This window comes from Scyliorhinus torazame, chromosome 2 (genome assembly GCF_047496885.1).
Source record: "Scyliorhinus torazame isolate Kashiwa2021f chromosome 2, sScyTor2.1, whole genome shotgun sequence".
In the NCBI taxonomy this organism is placed as follows: domain Eukaryota; kingdom Metazoa; phylum Chordata; class Chondrichthyes; order Carcharhiniformes; family Scyliorhinidae; genus Scyliorhinus; species Scyliorhinus torazame.
In genome coordinates, this window is record NC_092708.1 from 124227577 (window position 1) to 124247919 (window position 20343).

The 20343-nt window shown below is 48.6% G+C and overlaps 1 protein-coding gene across 3 annotated transcripts in view; it reads right to left on the minus strand.

The window, feature by feature from the left end:
* The window catches only part of LOC140391665 (WAS/WASL-interacting protein family member 1-like), a 192561-nt gene that overhangs the window by 36225 nt on the left and 135993 nt on the right, over positions 1 to 20343 (minus strand). For all 3 annotated transcript variants that reach the window (XM_072476389.1, XM_072476406.1, XM_072476398.1), the window contains exon 2: positions 14317 to 14409. In XM_072476389.1, the coding sequence (XP_072332490.1) occupies positions 14317 to 14370 (54 nt within the window). In that variant the 5' untranslated portion in view covers positions 14371 to 14409. The remainder of the gene's footprint in view (positions 1 to 14316; positions 14410 to 20343) is intronic.

Sequence of the window (20343 nt, forward strand, 5' to 3'; positions counted from 1 at the left end):
CACGAGGAGTGCATTTCCTGCAGAAAGACCACCTCCGCTTTTAAACTCCTTAGGTGCGCAGAGACCCGAGATCTTTTCACACATCCATTGAGCCCTCGCACGATCCACGTCATCAGCCTTACCGGGGGCTGACGCCTCCATTCCCCTCTACTGTCTGTCATCCTCCCCTTTCAGCTCTACCCCCTTAATTTCATCCTATACTTGGTCCATCCAAGACAGCTCCTTTTTCCACCCCTAACCATGTTTTCTTCCCCAACCTTGCCACGTTGTGTATCCCCCTCCCTCACCTCCCTGTTCTGTGAAGAAGGCTCCCCACCAACCTCACCCTCCCCGACCCAAACAAAGACTCATCTCGAACCACAGGTCACCTCCCCCAAAGACAAAGAAAAAGAAAAAACACAGCCACAGGCAGCAAGGGGGGTTGGGACAGCCATCCCCTTACAAACTTTTCACCCCTGCTACCCTTCGTCAACCCAACAGAAAAAAGAAGAAAAACCCTCCACATCGGAGGGAAAGAAGCCTCCCTCCCTCCAACGCCCACTTTACCCATATTCTCCATTACTCCAGAGTGCCAGTACGTTAGTCTCCCAAAATGAATCAGTTCTCTCCCAGTTTGTGCTCCTTGTTAAAGTCACTGGCCGCTTCTGGGGTCTCAAAATAATATTCCCAGCCTTCATACGTCACCCACAGTTTCGCCGGATAGAGCACCTAAAATCTGATTTGCTGTCGATATAACACCGCCTTCGCCCTGTTGAACCCCGCACGCCGTTTTGCCAGCTCAGTTCCAATGTCCTGGTATATTCGGACCTTGTTCCCCTCCAATTCGCAGTTCTGCTTCTCCCTGGCCCACTGCAAGATCTTCTCTTTCTCCACAAACATGTGGAGTCTCACGATCATCGCCCTCCGTGGCTCCCCAGCTCTTGGCTTCTGCCTCAGAGACCTGTGTGCTCTGTCCACCTCAGGGGCCTTGTCCAGCACCACCCCCCCCCCCCCCCCCCACCCATACCATCAGCCCCGCCAGGATCCTCGAAATGTACAATGTGGAACTCGCACCTTCCACTCCTTCAAGCAGGCCAACTATTCACAGATTCGGTCTCCCCGACCTATTTTCCTGCCCCTCCACCTTTGCGCTTAACGTCTTGCAAAGGTCTCTTGCAGAGGCCCCCACCTCTGCCTCCAGTGCCACCACTCTATTGCTGTGTTCCGAGATCACCCTCTCAAACTCTCGGATCTGCGACCCCTGTGCCTGCAGACATTTTTCCACCCTCACCATTGAGGGGTACCACAGCCCCTTCGATGGTCTTCCATCGACCCTCCTGCATCTCCTTTCTCTGCTGGTGGAACTCTTCCTTGATGTCAGCCATCAACTGTTCCATCTGGGGACTTCCAACTTGCTCTGACCCTTCCTCCTCTGCCATCTTTCCACTAGCTGCTGCGCCACAGGTCTCTTCCAATGCCTTGACCAGACCCTTCACCTTCTTCTGCCGGGTTTGGTAACCAGCAGACATACCTCTCCCGAGAGCAACTTCTCCTCCGACCTTCGGTCGAAGTTCCACCCGATTTCGGGTAAAAGGAGCCCTTTTCTATGACTTCAAGCAGGAGCTGCTCTGTGTGCAATCACTCACACCATGGCCACCACTGGAAGTCCCATCAACTGCCTTTGTTTATGGAACTCTCCCACAAGGAATTCCATCAATTTCTCCATTGGCTCCAGGGTAGGTGTCGACGATCCGGAGGGCTCTGCCTCATTTTTCTTCGCTTCACCATGAGGTGCTGCCTTTTCAGGTGAGGAGCTTTTAACTGTCTTCTGCCTAGTTTTAGCCCCTGCAGGCATTCCACATTGGAGCAGATACCGGTAAGTACAAATGCGCCTTGTTTTTAAAAAGATTTACATCCGTAAATCGGGTGACAAGGGCCAAAAGCGTGTCGCTGAACGGGAGCCGCCTTGTACGTGACCGCTCCCCACAACTGGAAGTCCCTTCAATCTCTGGCAGCACCAAGTTATAAATGGTTCCCAGGGCTTCTTCTGAGTCCTAAACCTTTGCAGCACGGAACCAGTGATCTTCTGAAACTTGCACACCTTCCAAGGGGGGGGGGGGGGGGCACGATAGCACAGTGGTTAGCACAGTTGCTTCACAGCTCCAGAGTCCCAGGTATGATTCCCGGCTTGGGTCACTGTCAGTGTTCTCCCAGTGTCTGCGTGGGTTTCCTCCGGGTGCTCCGGTTTCCTCCCACAGTCCAATGATGTGCAGGTTAGGTGGATTGGCCATGCTAAATTGCCCTCAAGTGTCCCCCCCAAAAAAAGGGTTAGGTGGGGTTACTGGGTTCGGGGATAGGGCGGAGGTGTAGGCTTAGGTAGGGTGCTCTTTCCAAAGGCTGGTGCGATGGGCCGAATGGCCTCTTTCTGCACTGTAAATTCTATGACTTCTCTGACCCTAACTTCCTGAAGCCGGTGAACAGCTCCCAGGGCTTATCTGCGAGCTCCAAATCTCTCGCGAGATTTGTGACACTTGGAACGCCTTGCAAGATCTCACAAGATGTACATTTAAATGAGTCATTTGGCTAATTTAAATATGTCTGCGCTGTATTCTCCTTAGGCCTGGGAACTAACGGCCTTCAAGACCTTGCCATGTCGCCGTTTAACACTGGTCTACACAAACAGGCATACCAGCACCTGGTGGGGTCTCCCAGGCCATTGGCGACCCCAGGGTGGTCATGCTCTGGGCAGGATGCTACTCTGTCATTCCCGAAAGCACCTGGGCACCTTAGCGCTGTCAGCAGGTCATCTTAGTCCTGCCAGCTGGGAACTGCGAGGGTGCCCAGGTGGCACTGCCAGGCTGGCAGGGGAAATGCCAGGTTGTGAGGCTGGCAGTGCCAGTGTGCCAGGTTGGCCATGCCACGGATGAGGCCTGGGGTGCCCTGCCCTTAAGAGGTGGGGTGCTTGAGGACACCCTAAGAGGCAAGTAGGTGGGTCTAGAGGCCACAGTGGGGATTCCAAAGGGGGGCGGGGAAACGAAAGATTGGGGCGGCATTTAAAAATGGCCATTCTCAGCTCGTCAGTGTCGGACGTGAGGCCCAAAAAACCCAGCAGAGTCCCGCTGCATAGTCCACACGTTTTTTTCGGCATTAAATCATATCCCATGTCTCTAGCTAAGTAAGCCCTCCTGCTATTTTAGAATCTTACCTTTCTAGCTGTTAACACCTTTGGCCAACATTGCCCTAACCTTTTAAGGGTAATAGACTTCAAACTGCTTTTGTTGCATTTATCCCATTTTCTAGTTAAATCTTCCCAAAATTAAATATTACCTCAACTATTTTTTTTTAAAAGTATATTGTTTATTAGGTTTTAATATTGTACAAATGGAAACTTCCGGGTGCGGCGATGACCAGCTGAGTCGCACGTTTCGGCAGCTCCCGGTGGAACGGACTTTTGGGCTCTTGATAGGAGCCCCAACGGCAATTTTAACGGCTGAAAACACCGTGCGGTAAACCAGAAGGGTGTTCCCCCTGGACACGGATGGAAAAAGGAGAGGAAAGTGGCCGGATTGCAGCGGATCCTTTGGAACAACGGCAAGGAAGGCAAGCAGAAACCAAGATGGCGTCGGAAGGTGGCAGTTTCATATGGGGCCCTGAACAACAAGAGTTTTTGAAACGCTGCGTGGAGGAGATAAAAAAGGAAATGAAGAAAGAGTTGTTGGCCCCGATATTAAAGGCGATTGAAGGGCTGAAAGAGGAACAAAAGACCCAGGAGCAGGAGCTTCGGGTCGTGAAGGCGAAAGCAGCAGAGAATGAAAACGATATACAGGGCCTGGTGGTGAAGTCGGAGATGCAGGAGGCACACCAGAAACGATCTGTGGAGAGGTTGGAGGCACTGGAAAACAACGCAAGGAGGAACAACTTGAGGATTCTTGGCCTTCCTGAAGGTGTGGAGGGGGCGGACGTCGGGGCATATGTGAGCACGATGCTGCACTCGTTAATGGGAGTGGAGGCTCCGACGGGTCCGTTGGAGGTGGAGGGAGCATACCGAGTTATGGTGCGAGGATCGAGAGCAGGAGAAGCTCCCAGAGCCATAGTGGTGAGATTTCTCCGTTTTAAGGATAGAGAAATGGTCCTTAGATGGGCGAAGAAAACTCGGTGTAGTAAATGGGAGAACGCGGTGATCCGCGTCTATCAAGATTGGAGTGCGGAGGTGGCGAGAAGGAGGGCGAGCTTTAATCGGGCCAAAGCGGTACTTCACAAAAAAAAGATAAAATTTGGAATGCTGCAACCGGCAAGACTGTGGGTCACATATCAAGGGAGGCACCACTACTTTGAGACGGCGGATGAAGCGTGGACTTTTATTGTAGAAGAAAAATTGGAATGATTGGACTACGAAAATGAACGTTTGGACAAAGTGGTGGGACGAGTGGGGGGGGGGGGGGGGGGGGGGGGGGGGGGGGGGCGAAGAGGGATTGTATGATTAATCCTGCGGTATGGTACCTTTTCTTTCTCCCACAGGTGGTGATGGGGGGAGGTGGGGAGGGAGAGGAGATGGGGCGTTGGCCATGGGAGGCGGGGCCGAGGGAGAGGCGCGGGCTTGGTTACCGCGCTATGATAATTATGGCGGGAATAGAGAAGCAGGAAGGAGGGGGCGCCGCACGGGGCGAGCCGTGATCACGGGGGGAAGCCGAGGTCAGCCAGAGTTTGCTGACTTCTGGGAGCAACATGGGGGGAGTAATTACGCTAGCGGAGGGGGGGGGGGGGGGGAGGGGGGAATTACTGGGTTGCTGCTGCTGGGGAAAGGGGGGAGTGGGTACGGGAAAGGATGGGCGGGGGGGCACCGTCTGGGAGAAATACAGCTGCGTGGGAACTGGGCGAGAAGCTGGAAAAAGATGATGGCTAACCGGCAAGGGGGGGGGGGTGGGAAGCCCCCCAACTCGGCTGATCACGTGGAACGTGAGGGGGCTTAACGGGCCGATAAAGAGGGCACGAGTACTCGCACACCTTAAGAAACTTAAAGCAGATGTGGTCACGTTACAGGAAACGCACCTGAAACTGATAGATCAGGTTAGGTTGCGCAAAGGATGGGTAGGGCAGGTGTTCCATTCGGGGCTGGATGCGAAAAACAGGGGGGTGGCTATATTAGTGGGGAAGCGGGTAATGTTCGAGGCAAAGACTATAGTGGCGGATAACGGGGGCAGATACGTGATGGTGAGTGGCAAATTACAGGGAGAGTTGGTGGTGTTGGTAAACGTGTATGCCCCGAATTGGGACGATGCCAATTTTATGAGGCGAATGCTAGGACGCATCCCAGACCTAGAGACCGGAAAGCTGATAATGGGGGGAGACTTCAACACGGTGTTGGAACCAAGGCTGGATAGGTCGAAGTCCAGGACTGGTAGGAGGCCGGCAGCAGCCAAGGTGCTTAAGGATTTTATGGAGCAGATGGGAGGGGAGGACCCGTGGAGATTCAGTAGACCTAGGAGTAAGGAGTTCTCGTTTTTCTCCTATGTCCATAAAGTCTATTCTTGCATAGACTTTTTTGTGTTGGGTAGGGCATTGATCCCGAGGGTGAGGGGAACGGAATATACGGCTATAGCCATTTCGGATCATGTCCCACACTGGGTAGACTTGGAGATAGGGGAGGAAACAAGAGGGCGTCCACCCTGGAGAATGGACATGGGACTAATGGCGGATGAGGGGGTGTGCTTAAGGGTGAGGGGATGCATTGAAAAGTACTTGGAACTCAATGACAATGGGGAGGTTCAGGTGGGAGTGGTCTGGGAGGCGTTGAAGGCAGTGGTTAGGGGGGAGCTGATATCAATAAGGACACATAAAGGGAAGCAGGAGAGTAAGGAACGGGAGCGGTTGCTGCAAGAACTTTTGAGGGTGGACAGACAGTATGCGGAAGCACCGGAGGAGGGACTGTATAGGGAAAGGCAAAGGCTGCATGTGGAATTTGACTTGCTGACTACAGGCACTGCAGAGGCACAATGGAGGAAGGTGCAGGGTGTACAGTATGAATATGGAGAGAAGGCGAGCAGATTGCTGGCACACCAATTGAGGAAAAGGGGAGCAGCGAGGGAAATAGGGGGGGTGAGAGACGAAGATGGAGAGACGGAGCGGGGAGCGGAGAGAGTGAATGAAGTGTTCAAGACTTTTTATAAAAAATTGTATGAAGCTCAACCCCCGGATGGGAGGGAGAGAATGATGGAGTTTTTGGATCGGCTGGAAATTCCCAAGGTGGAAGAGCAGGAAAGGATGGGATTGGGAGCACAGATCACGGTAGAAGAAGTGGTGAAAGGAATTAGGAACATGCAGACGGGAAAGGCCCCGGGACCGGACGGATTCCCAGTTGAATTTTACAGAAAATATTCGGACTTGCTCGCCCCGCTACTGACGAGGACCTTTAACGAGGCAAAGGAAAGGGGACAACTGCCCCCGACTATGTCAGAAGCAACGATATCGCTTCTTTTAAAGAAGGAAAAGGATCCGCTACAATGCGGGTCCTACAGACCAATCTCCCTCCTCAATGTAGATGCCAAGGTCCTGGCCGAGGTAATGGCAATGAGAATAGAGGAATGTGTCCCGGGGGTGGTTCATGAGGACCAAACTGGGTTTGTGAAGGGGAGACAGCTGAACACGAACATACGGAGGTTGTTAGGGGTAATGATGATGACCCCACCAGAGGGTGAAACGGAGATAGTAGTGGCAATGGATGCCGAGAAAGCATTTGATAGAGTGGAGTGGGATTATCTGTGGGAGGTGTTGAGGAGATTTGGGTTCGGAGAGGGGTATGTTAGATGGGTGCAGCTGTTGTATAGGGCCCCAGTGGCGAGTGTGGTCACGAATGGACGGGGATCGGCATATTTTCGGCTCCATAGAGGGACAAGGCAGGGATGTCCTCTGTCCCCATTACTGTTTGCACTGGCGATTGAGCCCCTGGCGATAGCGCTGAGAGGTTCCAAGAGATGGAGGGGAATACTTAGGGGAGGAGAAGAACACTGGGTATCTTTATATGCGGATGATCTGCTACTATATGTGGCGGATCCAGCGGAGGGGATGCCAGAAATAATGCGGATACTTGGGGAGATTGGGGATTTTTCAGGGTATAAATTGAACATGGGGAAGAGTGAGCTGTTTGTGGTGCATCCAGGGGAGCAGAGTAGAGAAATAGAAGACCTACCGTTGAGGAAGGTAACAAGAGACTTTCGTTACCTAGGGATCCAGATAGCTAAGAATTGGGGCACATTGCACAGGCTAAATTTGACGTGATTGGTGGAACAGATGGAGGAAGATTTCAAGAGATGGGATATGGTAGCACTGTCAATGGCAGGGAGGGTGCAGGCGGTTAAGATGGTGGTCCTCCCGAGATTCCTCTTTGTGTTTCAGTGTCTCCCGGTGGTGATCACGAAGGCTTTTTTTTTAAAAGGATAGAAAAGAGTATCATGGGTTTTGTTTGGGCCGGGAAGACTCCGAGAGTGAGGAAGGGATTCTTACAGCGTAGTAGGGATAGGGGGGGGCTGGCACTACCGAGCCTAAGTGAGTATTATTGGGCCGCTAATATTTCAATGGTGAGTAAGTGGATGGGAGAGGAGGAAGGAGCGGCGTGGAAGAGATTAGAGAGGGCGTCCTGTAGGGGGACCAGCCTGCAGGCTATGGTGACAGCCCCATTGCCGTTCTCACCAAGGAACTATACCACGAGTCCGGTGGTGGTAGCTACACTGAAGATTTGGGGACAGTGGAGACGACATAGGGGAAAGACCGGAGCACTGGGGGGGGTCCCCGATAAGAAACAACCATAGGTTTGCCCCGGGGGGAATGGATGGGGGATATGGAATGTGGCAAAGAGCAGGTATAACGCAATTGAAAGATCTATTTGTGGATGGGAAGTTTGCGAGTCTGGGAGCGCTGACCGAGAAATATGGGTTGCCCCAAGGGAATGCATTCAGGTACATGCAATTGAGGGCTTTTGCAAGGCAACAGGTGAGGGAATTCCCGCAGCTCCCGACACAAGAGGTGCAGGACAGAGTCATCTCAAAGAAATGGGTGGGGGACGGTAAGGTGTCGGATATATATAGGGAAATGAGAGACGAAGGGGAGACTATGATGGACGAACTAAAAGGGAAATGGGAAGAAGAGCTAGGGGAGGAGATTGAGGAGGGGATGTGGGCAGATGCCCTAAACAGGGTAAACTCGTCGTCCTCGTGCGCCAGGCTAAGCCTGATTCAGTTTAAGGTATTACACAGGGCACATATGACTGGAACACGGCTCAGTAAATTTTTTGGGGTGGAGGATAGGTGTGCGAGGTGCTCGAGAAGCCCAGCGAATCATACCCATATGTTTTGGTCATGCCCGGCACTACAGGGGTTTTGGATGGGGGTGACAAAGGTGCTTTCGAAAGTAGTAGGAGTCCGGGTCGAACCAAGCTGGGGGTTGGCTATATTTGGGGTTGCACAAGAGCCGGGAGTGCAGGAGGCGAAAGAGGCCGATGTTTTGGCCTTTGCGTCCCTAGTAGCCCGGCGCAGAATATTACTAATGTGGAAAGAAGCCAAGCCCCCGGGGGTGGAGACCTGGATAAATGATATGGCGGGGTTCATAAAGTTAGAGCGGATTAAGTTCGTCCTAAGGGGGTCGGCTCAAGGGTTTACTAGGCGGTGGCAACCGTTCGTCGAATATCTTGCGGAAAGATAGATGGGGGAGAACAAAGAAGGCAGCAGTAGCGGCCCAGGACTTGGGGGGGGGGGGGGGGGGATGGGGGGGGGGGTGTGGCCTGAGACAAGGCAGTTGCCAATTAGGGCTAGTTTTTATTTTTTGTTATTTAATATTTATTTATTTGTTGTTGTCTTTGTTTAAATTAAAAAAGGTCATTATTATCTGTATTGTTACAATGTTGTGTAAAGGATGCACAATGTACTGTGTTGGTTGACCAAAAATTTTCAATAAAATATTATTTAAAAAAAAAATATTGTACAAATGATGTAACAAACACAATTCCCTATATATCCTAAATCCCTAACAGCCCAAACAGCTGACTGTGTCAGGATCTTTGAAAAAGGAAATAAACAGTTGCCATCTCAGGTAGAATCTCTCAACAGAATCTCCAATGGTAAATTTAATCTTCTCCAAATGCAAAATAGACATTAAGACCAATCAGAGGCCCAAGGCGGAGCGGGAAACCTGCAACATGGCAGTATCTGCCTCCAGGCAATCAGAAACGTCTGCCTCAACCCCAGGGTGAATAGCCAGAAAGTCCAAAACCCAAATATAGCCACCAGTGGGCAAGGCTGTAAATCTAATCAGGGAGTATTAGACATGGTGTTAAAAAACAAAGTCCAGGGGACTTCCGGTGACGGCGGGCAGGAGGCGGCCGCACAATGGAGGGCTCCCGTTCGCGAACGGCATTTTCGGGGCTTTAAGCCCGGTCCCAGGGTCCATGGAGGTGGCAAAAGCAGGAAGAAACAGTAAAGGCACAGTGAAGAAGAATGTCGAGGGTAAGCAAAAAATTGTCCGTAAAGAAAACAGCTGAAGGTCCGTCGGGGAGTGGAAAGGTCACCGCGGGGTCACCAAGGAAAATGGAGGCTGGAGCACCAGTGGAGGCCGCATTGCTTACAGCTGAAGAAATAACTAAGGTGATGGCTGCGGAATTCAAAAGGCAGTTTACAAGATACATGGAGACAATGAGGAAGGAGATGAGAGAGGTTTTGAGTGCGCTGGTGGAGGAGGCGATTTCCCCGGTGATGACGGCGGTGGCGAGCGCAGTGGCGGAGGTGCGAGAGCAAGGGGAGGCGCTGAAGGAAGTGGAGGAGACATTATTGTAGCACGGTGATCAACTTGCCTCGATGGGGAAGGAAATGCGGAAGGTGATGGACATTAACAAGGATCTGCGAGGAAAAATGGAAGACCTGGAAAACAGATCCAGGCGACAGAATTTGAGGATTGTGGGGCTGCCCGAAGGAGTTGAAGGACTGAGGCCGATTGAGTATTTTTCTGCGATGCTGGCGAAACTATTGGGGAGGGGGAGGATCCCTCCCGATATGAACTGGATCGGGCTCATCGGTCGTGGAGGCCTGTACCAATGGCGAGTGAGCCGCCAAGGGTAGTGACTCTATGCTTCCGTAGGCACAGTGTGAAGGAGAAGGTCCTGAGCTGGGCCAAGCAGAAGCGGGTGGTGCAGTGGGCTGGAGCTGGTATACGTGTATACCAGGACTTTACGGTGGAGCTGGCGAGGAGGCGGGCTGGCTTCAACCGGGTGAAGAGGGCACTGTACATTAGCAAGGTGCAGTGCGGCATTGTATATCCAGCGAAGCTGAGGGTGACTTACAAGCTCAGGGACTTTTATTTTGGAACGGCGGAAGCAGCGGAGGAGTTTGCGAAGGCAGAAGGACTGTGGCAGAACTGAGAAATTGAGAAATGGCCATGTGCCGATGTGACCTCATGACTGTATTTTCTTCTTTTGTTGTTTCACTGCGTGCGGATGTATGAGCTAAAGGAGCCAATGTTGTATATATTTGGACAAGGGAAGTGATGGGACTTTCACTCAAAATGAGGGCTTTTTGGGGTGTAGGTGGATATGCGGGGTTTGTGTGCTAAAAGGAGATTTCTGGGCTTTCCTAGGGCCGGACAAGGGGGAAAGGGACCCGGGCGGGGGCCTCCACGCTGGCCGGTTTAAGCCGGCCAGTGAACGGGAGTGAGGTGGGATGAGGGGCTGCGGCCATCGGAGCCTGGCAGAACAGGGTCCGAGTGGTCTAGCCGGGTGGAAAGTTGGGGGGAAGGAACCGAGGTTGGGGGGAGGAGTTTTACAAGAGGCAGTGGACGGGAGGAGTTGGAGACTCGGGGAGGGGGGGGGGGGGGGGGGGGGTGGACTCTATAGGTCAATGGTGACCATGGGCGGTCCCGGACTCCTTTTTCTTTTTCTCCTTTGTTTTTTGTTGCCACCGTGGGAGGGTTTGTTTTATTGGATACATATATTGACAGGTGGGCCGTTGTTTGGGGTAGTGGGAGGATGAGATCTGTGGGTGGGGTGTAAATTTTAAAGGAAAATGTGGAAATGGAGAATAAAAACATTTTGGGGCAGCACGGTAGCATTGTGGATAGCACAATTGCTTCACAGCTCCAGGGTCCCAGGTTCGATTCCGGCTTGGGTCACTGTCTGTGCGGAGTCTGCACATCCTCCCCGTGTGTGCGTGGGTTTCCTCCGGGTGCTCCGGTTTCCTCCCACAGTCCAAAGATGTGCAGGTTAGGTGGATTGGCCATGATAAATTGCCCTTAGTGTCCAAAATTGCCCTTAGTGTTGGGTGGGGTGGCTGGGTTATGGGGATAGGGTGGAGGTGTTGACCTTGGGTAGGGTGCTCTTTCCAAGAGCCGGTGCGGACTTGATGGGCTGAATGGCCTCCTTCTGCACTGTAAATTCTATGAAAAAAACAAAGCCCAGAAGCTGGCGAGTCTGGGGCAGGACCGAAACATAAGCATGTGATCTGCACAGTGGTCACATCTGTTCTCAACATTTAGGAAAAACCCACTCATCCTCGTCTTGGTCAGGTATGTTCCATGAAGCATTTTGAACTGAATTAGGCTCAAGTAGGTACATGAGGACGTGGATGCAGCCTCTCTCCAAACCTCGCTTGAGAGTGTAGAAACCAGTTCACTCTCCTATCCCAGGGGCTGTTTAGCACAGGGCTAAATCGCTGGCTTTGAAAGCAGACCAAGGCAGGCCAGCAGCACGGTTCAATTCCCATACCAGCCTCCCGAACAGGCGCTGGAATGTGGCGACTAGGGGCTTTTCACAGTAACTTCATTTGAAGCCTACTTGTGACAATAAGCGATTTCATTTCATTTCATATTTCTCACTCAACCCATTCAGTGCGGAGGGATTAGATGAGAGAATGTGGACATATAGGTCTGAAATAGACACCATGCCCAGCTGAGCTGAGGAAAGAATCCTGTCCAGCAAAGTGGGGCCAGAGGAAAGGAAGGGAAAGCCGAACGGGTGAAATCGCAAACCTCAAAGTAGCGAAAAAGATTATAGTTGGGCAACTGAAATTTGTCCGCTTATTCTCTAAAGCTGGCAAACCTCCCCCTCTGTAAACAGGTTACCAAAGTGCTCGAGTCCCTTCAATTTCCACTAAAGGTCGAGTACAACCGTGAAGGTAAAAAAGGTGGTTGTTATAGATAGGGGCCAGTGAGGACAAGGACAGGAGTTCAAAATGTTGTCGAAACGGTTTCCAGATTCTGAGAGAGGAGACCACCACCGGGTTCAAGAAAAATCTAGCAGGAGAACAGGGCAATGGTGCAGTAACTATGACAAAAAGATTGGATCCCCCCCATCCCCAATTCTTGCGGTCGTATTTAACCACCCCATCAGTGGTGGCCATACTTTAAGCTGCCTGGACCCCAAGTTTGGGAATTCCCTTCCTAAATCTCTCCACATCTCAATTTCTCTCCTCCTTTAAGATACTCCTTAAAATCTAATCTTTGGACAAGCTTTTTGTCATCAGTCCTACGATCTCCTTATGCAACTCAGTGTCAAACCTGGTTTAATAATAATCTGACGAAATGCTTTGGATTTTTTTTAACGTAACGGCATTTTATAAATGCCAGCTGTTGCTGTGTTGTGCTACAGAGTTGCCTTCCTACCTTCTAAAGTGGCCGGGCAAGCCAACGGAGATTGTGAAAGCTTTCAGCAATCGAGGAGAAAATCTGATCGGCCTATCAGCAATGAATCAGATATAATATCCGGTCAGACAATCTCAGTCCAGCCAACCATGCAAAGTCTTCTTCACTAATTTCTCAAAATAACAATAAGTTGCAATCAGACATAATTATACTCAGAATCTTATCTATCAGCTAGCATCTCAGACTCCTACATCCCATTTCAGGATCTATCCTGTCCCATTGGCAAGAGAGGAGGGAACACAGTGGCATACAGTCGGGTGAAATAATGATTCTGGATTCAGGAATTTTCATGAATTCAGATCAAAGAAATCTGTTAATCACCACCGGCCACCTCCCTCAACTGATGAATTAATACGTCTCTATGTTGAACGCGCTAGGGGTAAGTATGAAGGTCAACAAAAGCACAGAACATACGTCAATGTTCAGAAGTCCAAATTCTGCTACACTGGGACCTGTATAAGGAGGCAAAGTGAGTTGGGGGAAATACATTTGTCCTCATCCTCATTAATGTACCTGTTTGCATTGGTGGGAGTGACACTAAACAGTACCTGTGAAAGCAACGTCTTCAGCTCTACAATACAGGCACTTTTTAATTATGAAGGGTGGAACAACTGGCATGCATACAACTTGAAATATATTAAACCATATTGGCAAAGAGGAAGGTTGCCAGTGAGGTAATCTTGCAGATTATACAAATTGAAGCAAATAAAATACTCTAAGTGGATCATATAACCTTTCACACTTCTTTTACAGTTTTCCTCCAGATCAACTTATCTCTGACTCATCTACTTCAAACCAGTAAACACCCTGTCCCAGTGCTAATATATTTAACAGTAGTGCTTCACAACCCTTACTAGTAAACTGCATCCATGTGCTTTGCTCAAGGTATTTCAGCAACCTAGGCAATGCCACCCATGTAAATATAACCTGTAACTATGGGCTGGATTCATCCGCCCGCCTGCCGTAAGAACGCCACGGGCGAGCTGCGTAGAATGGAAAAATCCATTGACCTCGGGCATGACTCTCCAGTCACCGGACGAAAGCGGCCTGAGAATCCCGCCCTATAAGTGTAGTGAGTTGCACCAGAGTGCATTGTACTGTATTGAAAGGAACTGAACTTTATTTAATGTCAATTTGAGCTGTTAAGTAATACCCTTCAACGAATGTTATAAATAAAGTACATTTTATGGAATAAAAGCTCAGTGCAGTTGCTACACAGGAAGACCAATTGCACAAGTTACCAATAAATGCCAGGGAGCAATGCAGTTAGGCTGTTTTGCAAAGACCCGGACTGCATTATAACAGCACCTTTAGTGGTTTTCGATGCTAGAATAAGGGATTTGCATCATCAAAAAATTGAACGCAGCTCAGTCCATCACGTGAAACCGCCTCCCACCCACTGACTCGGTCTACACGCTGTTGCCAGACTCCTGAATGATCCTCTTATGGACTTAACTGATCTCGGAGTAGTACTGCACTCCATATGCTTCACCCGATGTCGGTGTCTATGTATTTACATTGCGTATTTATCATAGGTCCTGTGTTTTTAATGGTATGTCCTATATTATTTCATGTATGGAACAATCTGTGGACTGTCCATAGAATAATACTTTTCACTATACCTCAGTGACAATAAACCCAAATCCAATCCAAAATTCTTACCGATGCAAATGTTGGAGGAGGAGGTGGAGGAGGGGGAGGAGGAGGAGGAGGCATCTTCCGTATTCAGAGAGTGCTGGATAACCTTTCAAAATCCTATAGGATGAAAAAATACATTTTAGATATCCAATTCAATACGCTTCAAACCCAAAATATAAATGTATGAAACAAATATACAAGTCGATTAATGAGCTGTCATCTCCTATAATAAATGTACAGATTCACATAGAGGTATAATTTTCAACTTGCTACCTAGATATACAACTGGTGTTTGGTAACCCAAATTTTTTCTGGAAAGGAAGTGAAAATTGAGTTTTCCCTATAATAGGGGTCCGATCCATAACACTGACCCCTGCCAGCAAGTTGAAAGTCTACCCAATAGTCTCTACATTATCAATGAATGTTACCTATTTCACAGTTTAGTAAATTTAAAAAACTGTGTCACAATGGAGGAGAGTACTATCACTACATTAAAAAAAATATGTTCTCTCATCAGATAATTGTTTTCGTTATCATTTTTAATTTCAATTCAGACCCACTGTGTTGTGTCAATGCCCAATGATCATCTAGAAAGTTACCAATCTCTGGTGAATAGCTGGGGTGAGGAAGGCACAGCCTAGATAGAGACAAGACTATTTTCCATAGGAAGGGAGATTCAAACTGGAGGCAAACCAATTTACTTATTTCAGCATATTTCTGGAATTTACCTGGAAACTGCCTCTAAACCTCTAAAGGCAGCAAGTTGATTTGTCTTCAATGTAGGAAGCAGTAGTGTCAGGAAAAAAATAGTGATAAGAAAAAATAAATCATGGAAATCCAATAAATTGGAATGTTTTCGGTTGGTTATATACTTTTAAAACTATTGGAAAATGTAGGCTATTGAAGGGAGGGTACAGTTGGTTGTAGGTCATAGAATCTACAGTGTAGAAGGAGCTATTCAGCCCATCGAATCTGCACCGGCCTCGCAGCACCCGACTTAAGCCCATGCTTCCACCCTATCCCTGTAACCCCCACCTAACCCTTTGGACACGAAGGGGCAATTTAGCAAGGCCAATCCACCTAACCTGCACATTTGTGGACTGAGGGAGGAAACCGGAGCACCCGGAGGAAACCCACAGGAGAAAGTGCAAACTCCACACAGTCACCTGAGGCCGGAATTGAACCCGGGACCCTGGAGCTATGAGGCAGCAGTGCTAACCACCATGCCATCCCTTGTGTTCATGGAACTTCTACTTTTGGTATGCTGATGAGCCTAACAACACCGTAAGCAACTGTTTATCCAAGGCAAGCTGGTAACAATGGGGAAAAGAACAAAAAGGGATTGAATAAGGTTTTAGAGTTTCAAAGCAGGAGACAAGGTGCAAATTTTACTTTTATATTCTAAAAGATAGACCCACGAAATGAAGGTAATTAAGTTTGCCTTCTGATGAGGTTAGTTCAGATAATGGAAGATCAAACGTGAAAAAAGTGTAAATCAGAAGCATTCAACCTTTGCAAGGATTGTTGTTTGAGACGTCAACCAACAGCAACAAATCAGCAAGCCTGGTCTGTAAAGAAAGCCTGCCTTGGAAAACCAGTTGTTTTGTTCTCCCCCAGAAGCAACCCCAAAGAGCTGCAACTGCCTGGTGTGGTAACTATTACTGGATTCTGTTTAGAGTTTCAAAGACCTACAAGATTTGTGGAAGTTTGGGGAGAATTATGAAGGTAGTGAAATAAAGGTGTTTGTAATTGGGTAAGGTAAGTGATACCGTGGAAAGCCATTGTTTTAGTTAAGTGTATTTCTGGTTGCCCCCACTCCCCACTGTTGTTTGCGCTGGCTATAGAGCCGTTAGCAATTGCTCGAGGGGTTGGAGAGGACTGATCCGGGGGAGGGGGGGGGGAGGGGGGGTGGAGCACAGGGTTTCGTTCTATGCGGATTACCTGCTTCTGTACGTTTCGGACCCAATAGAGGGGATGGAAGAAATCATGAGGGCTCTAGTGGAATCTGGCCGGTTTTCGGGGTATAAGCTTAATATGGGAAAGAGTGAGATGTTTGTGGTCCAGACGAGGGGACAGGAGAGGCGACTGGGAGAGCTGCTATTTAGGTTAATAAAGGAAAGTTTTAGGTACCTAGGCAACCAAGTGGCACGGGAATGGGACCAGCTGCATAAATTGAATCTGGCCCGGCTGGTGGACCAAATGAAGGACAATTTTCGGAGATGGGACTCGCCTCCATTGTCTCTGGCTGGGAGGGTGCAAACGGTGAAGTTGACGGTCCTCCCGAGATTCCTATTTGTATTTCAGTGTCACCCCATTTTTATTCCGTGGTCCTTTTTTAAGCGGGTCAACAGAGTGATCACGGGCTTCGTCTGGGCGGGCAAGACCCCGCGAGTAAGGAAGGTAATGCTCGAGTGGAGTCGGGGAGAGGGCGGGTTGGCGCAATCAAATTTTAGCAACTATTACTGGGCGGCTAATTTGGCATGATCAGGAAGTGGGTGGTGGGGGAGTGGTCGGCATGGATGCGGCTTCATGTAAGGGCACCAGTCTGGGGGCGTTGGTAACTGCGCCTCTGCCGTTCCCGTCGGCACCGTACTCCACCAGTCCAGTGGTGGTGGCTTGAGAGTTTGGGGCCAGTGGAGGCGGCATGTGGGAGCATCGGTCTGGGCCCCAATGTGTGATAATCACCGGTTTGCCCCAGGGAGTATGGATGGGGGGTTCCGGTTATGGTGGAGAGCAGGGATTGAGAGGATGGGGGATATTTTCATAGAGGGGAGCTTTCCGAGTATGAGGGCGTTGGAGGAAAAGTTTGGGTTGGCGAAGGGAAACAAATTCAGGTATCTGCAGGTGTGGGATTTCCTTCGTAAACAGGTGTCAACCTTCCCGCTCCTACCGCTAAGGGGGATTCAGGACAGGGTAGTTTCCAGAGGGTGGGTAGGAGAAGGGAGCGTCTCGGACATTTATAAGGAGCTTATGGGGTCAGAGGAGACGCTGACCGAGCAGCTGAAGCGCAAGTGGGAGGAGGAGCTGGGAAGTGAGATAGAGGATGGTCTATGGGCAGACGAGTTGAGCAGAGTCAACACGTTCACAACATGTACCAGGCTCAGCCTGATACAATTTAAGGTTGTTCACCGGGCTCACTTGACAGTGGCCCAGATGAGCAGATTATTTGGGGTTGAGGACAGGTGCGCAAAATGTGTGGGAGGACTGGTGAACCATGTCCATATGTTTTGGATATGTCTAAAGCTTGGGGGATTCTGGCAGGGGTTTGCAGACGTCATGTCCACGGTGTCAAGAACAAGGGTGGCATTGAGTCCAGAGGTGGCGATTTTCGGGGTATTAGAAGACCCGGGCATCCAGGAGGAGAAAGAGGCAGACGTTCTGGCCTTTGCTTCCCTGGTAGCCCAAAGACGGATGCTATTAGCATGGAGGGACTCAAAGCCCCCGAAGTCGGAGACCTGGCTATCGGATATGGCTAGCTTTCTCTGTTTGGTGAAAATCAATTTCGCCTTGAGAGGGTCACTGTTAGGGTTCACCCGGAGGTGGCAATCGTTCGTCGACTTCTTTGCGGGAAATGAATCGTCACCAGACGGAGGGGGGAGTAGTTTAGATTAGAGTAGAGTAGGGGTCAATAAGGGTGGGACCTGTACGAGATGTAAATGGCTTTTGCACTATGTTTATGGTGTCACGTATATTGTTTATTTTGTTGTTGTTGCTATACCAAAAATACCTCAATAAAATGTTTATTAAAAAAAAAGTGTACTTCTGGTCCGCTGAGTTGTTGTTTACTTAATTGTTTAATAAACATTTATTTATTTAAAATAATCACAAAACGTCTGGGACATCATTTTCTGATTTTCAAATCTTTCCTCACATTACATCAAATTGCAAAATACAGTTGAGGACAGTAGTTTCAAGTTTCCCTTCTGGGATTTAGAATAACCCAAAATTTGTCATCATCAGCATTTCCAATCATGCTCTCCTAAAATTATATTTCAGATAAAGATGGTGGAGAACTCTTCCCTACTTATCCAAACACATACACCTATTCCTCTATCAAATGTTTTGAAAATGATGAACTTTAAATAATTTATAATGGAATAATTGTTTATTAAAATAAATATAGACACACAAAGAGTTTATTTTAAAAATCTGAATTATAGTCATCCACTTGGACAAGAAATGCTTCAGAGTTTTGGATGCATCATAAATTGCACCCTTAACTGTCTACTGACTGCCATCTGCCAGGATACCTGTCAATTTCAAAACAAGAGTAAACCAAGTATGATAAAACTATCATAAATATAACAACTGGCATTGATATTTAGCTTAATTACAAGTCCAAGCTGTTTCAAAGGAGCATTATCAGATACAAACTGACACCAAGCAAAAGGAGGAGACATGAGAACAGTGGCCAAAAGCTTGGTCTAAGTGGTGACATTTAAGGAGCATCTTCAGGGAGGAGAGAGAGATGTAAAGTCTTAGAGAGGGAATTCCAGAGTTTAAGGCCAAGACAGTTGAAAGTGCAGTCGGCAATGGTTAGCAGAGGAAGAAATTCACATGCAGACAGAGATAGAGGATTGCAATTTTCTTGGAAGTTTGCAGAAGGTTACAGAAATAGGGAGGGCCAAGGCCATGAAGGAATTTGAACAGATGGTTGAGAAGTTTAAAACTGCAGTGATGGTGGACCGGGTGTAAGTCAGCGACCACAGGGGTGACGGATGAATGGAGCTTGGCGTCAGTCAGGATATGGGCAGTAGAGCTTCAACACGATAACTACATAAATATAAGGCTAGAATTTCAAGCATGTAATATCTCTCGTTTTTGATAACGTTCTCACCCCACTGTTCTGGTCATTTATTGATGCCACTGATCTCGCCTTCCTAATGTTACCATATTATTACACACTCAAATTGAAGTGTCATTTAAAATATAAATACTTTCGTCAGCACTGATACTGGAATTAATTGCCTTTGCAGGAACTGGAGGTATGTGGAGTTACATAAATGCCACATATTCTTACCTCACCTATTCTGTTATTCACTTATGCTACATTGGTTTGCATACAATAATTTATTTTGGCAAGTACATTCTAATGTGCCTTATATAAACATATCATACACATAAATATATAGACTGAAGTGTGGGCTTAAGAAAATGATTTAATTATCAGTTCAAGGGATATTCTTAACCAAAAGGTAAATAAAAAACAGTTTAAAGATCGCTGGTTTAATTTTGTTTACTTTTCCCTTATACAAAGAACAAAGAAATGTACAGCACAGGAACAGGCCCTTCGGCCGACCATGCTGCCCGACTAAACTAGTCTGCACTTCTTGGGTCCGTATCCCTCTATTCCCATTCTATTCATGTATTTGTCAAGATACCCCTTAAATGTCACTATCGTCCCTGCTTCCACCACCTCCTCCGGTAGCGAGTTCCAGGCACCCTCTGTGTAAAAAACTTGCCTCGCACATCTACTCTAAACCTTGCCCCTCTCACCTTAAACCTATGCCCCCTAGTAATTGATGCCTCTACCCCGGGGAAAAGCCTCTGACTGTCCACTCTGTCTATGCCCCTCATAATTTTGTAGACCTCTATCAGGTCGCCCCTCAACCTCCTTCGTTCCAGTGAGAACAAACCGAGTTTATTCAACCGCTCCTCATAGCTAATGCCCTCCATACCAGGCAACATTCTGGTAAATCTCTTCTGCACCCTCTCTAAAGCCTGCACATCCTTCTGGTAGTGTGGTGACCAGAATTGAACACGATACTCCAAGTGTGGCCTAACTAAGGTTCTATACAGCTGCAACATGACTTGCCAATTCTTATACTCAATGCCCCGGCCAATGAAGGCAAGCATGCCGTATGCCTTCTTGACTACCTTCTCCACCTGTGTTGCCCCTTTCAGTGACCTGTGGACCTGTACTCCTAGATCTCTCTGACTTTCAATACTCTTGAGTGTTCTACCATTCACTGTATATTCGCTACCTGCATTAGACCTTCCAAAATGCATTACCTCACATTTGTCCGGATTAAACTCTATCTGCCATCTCTC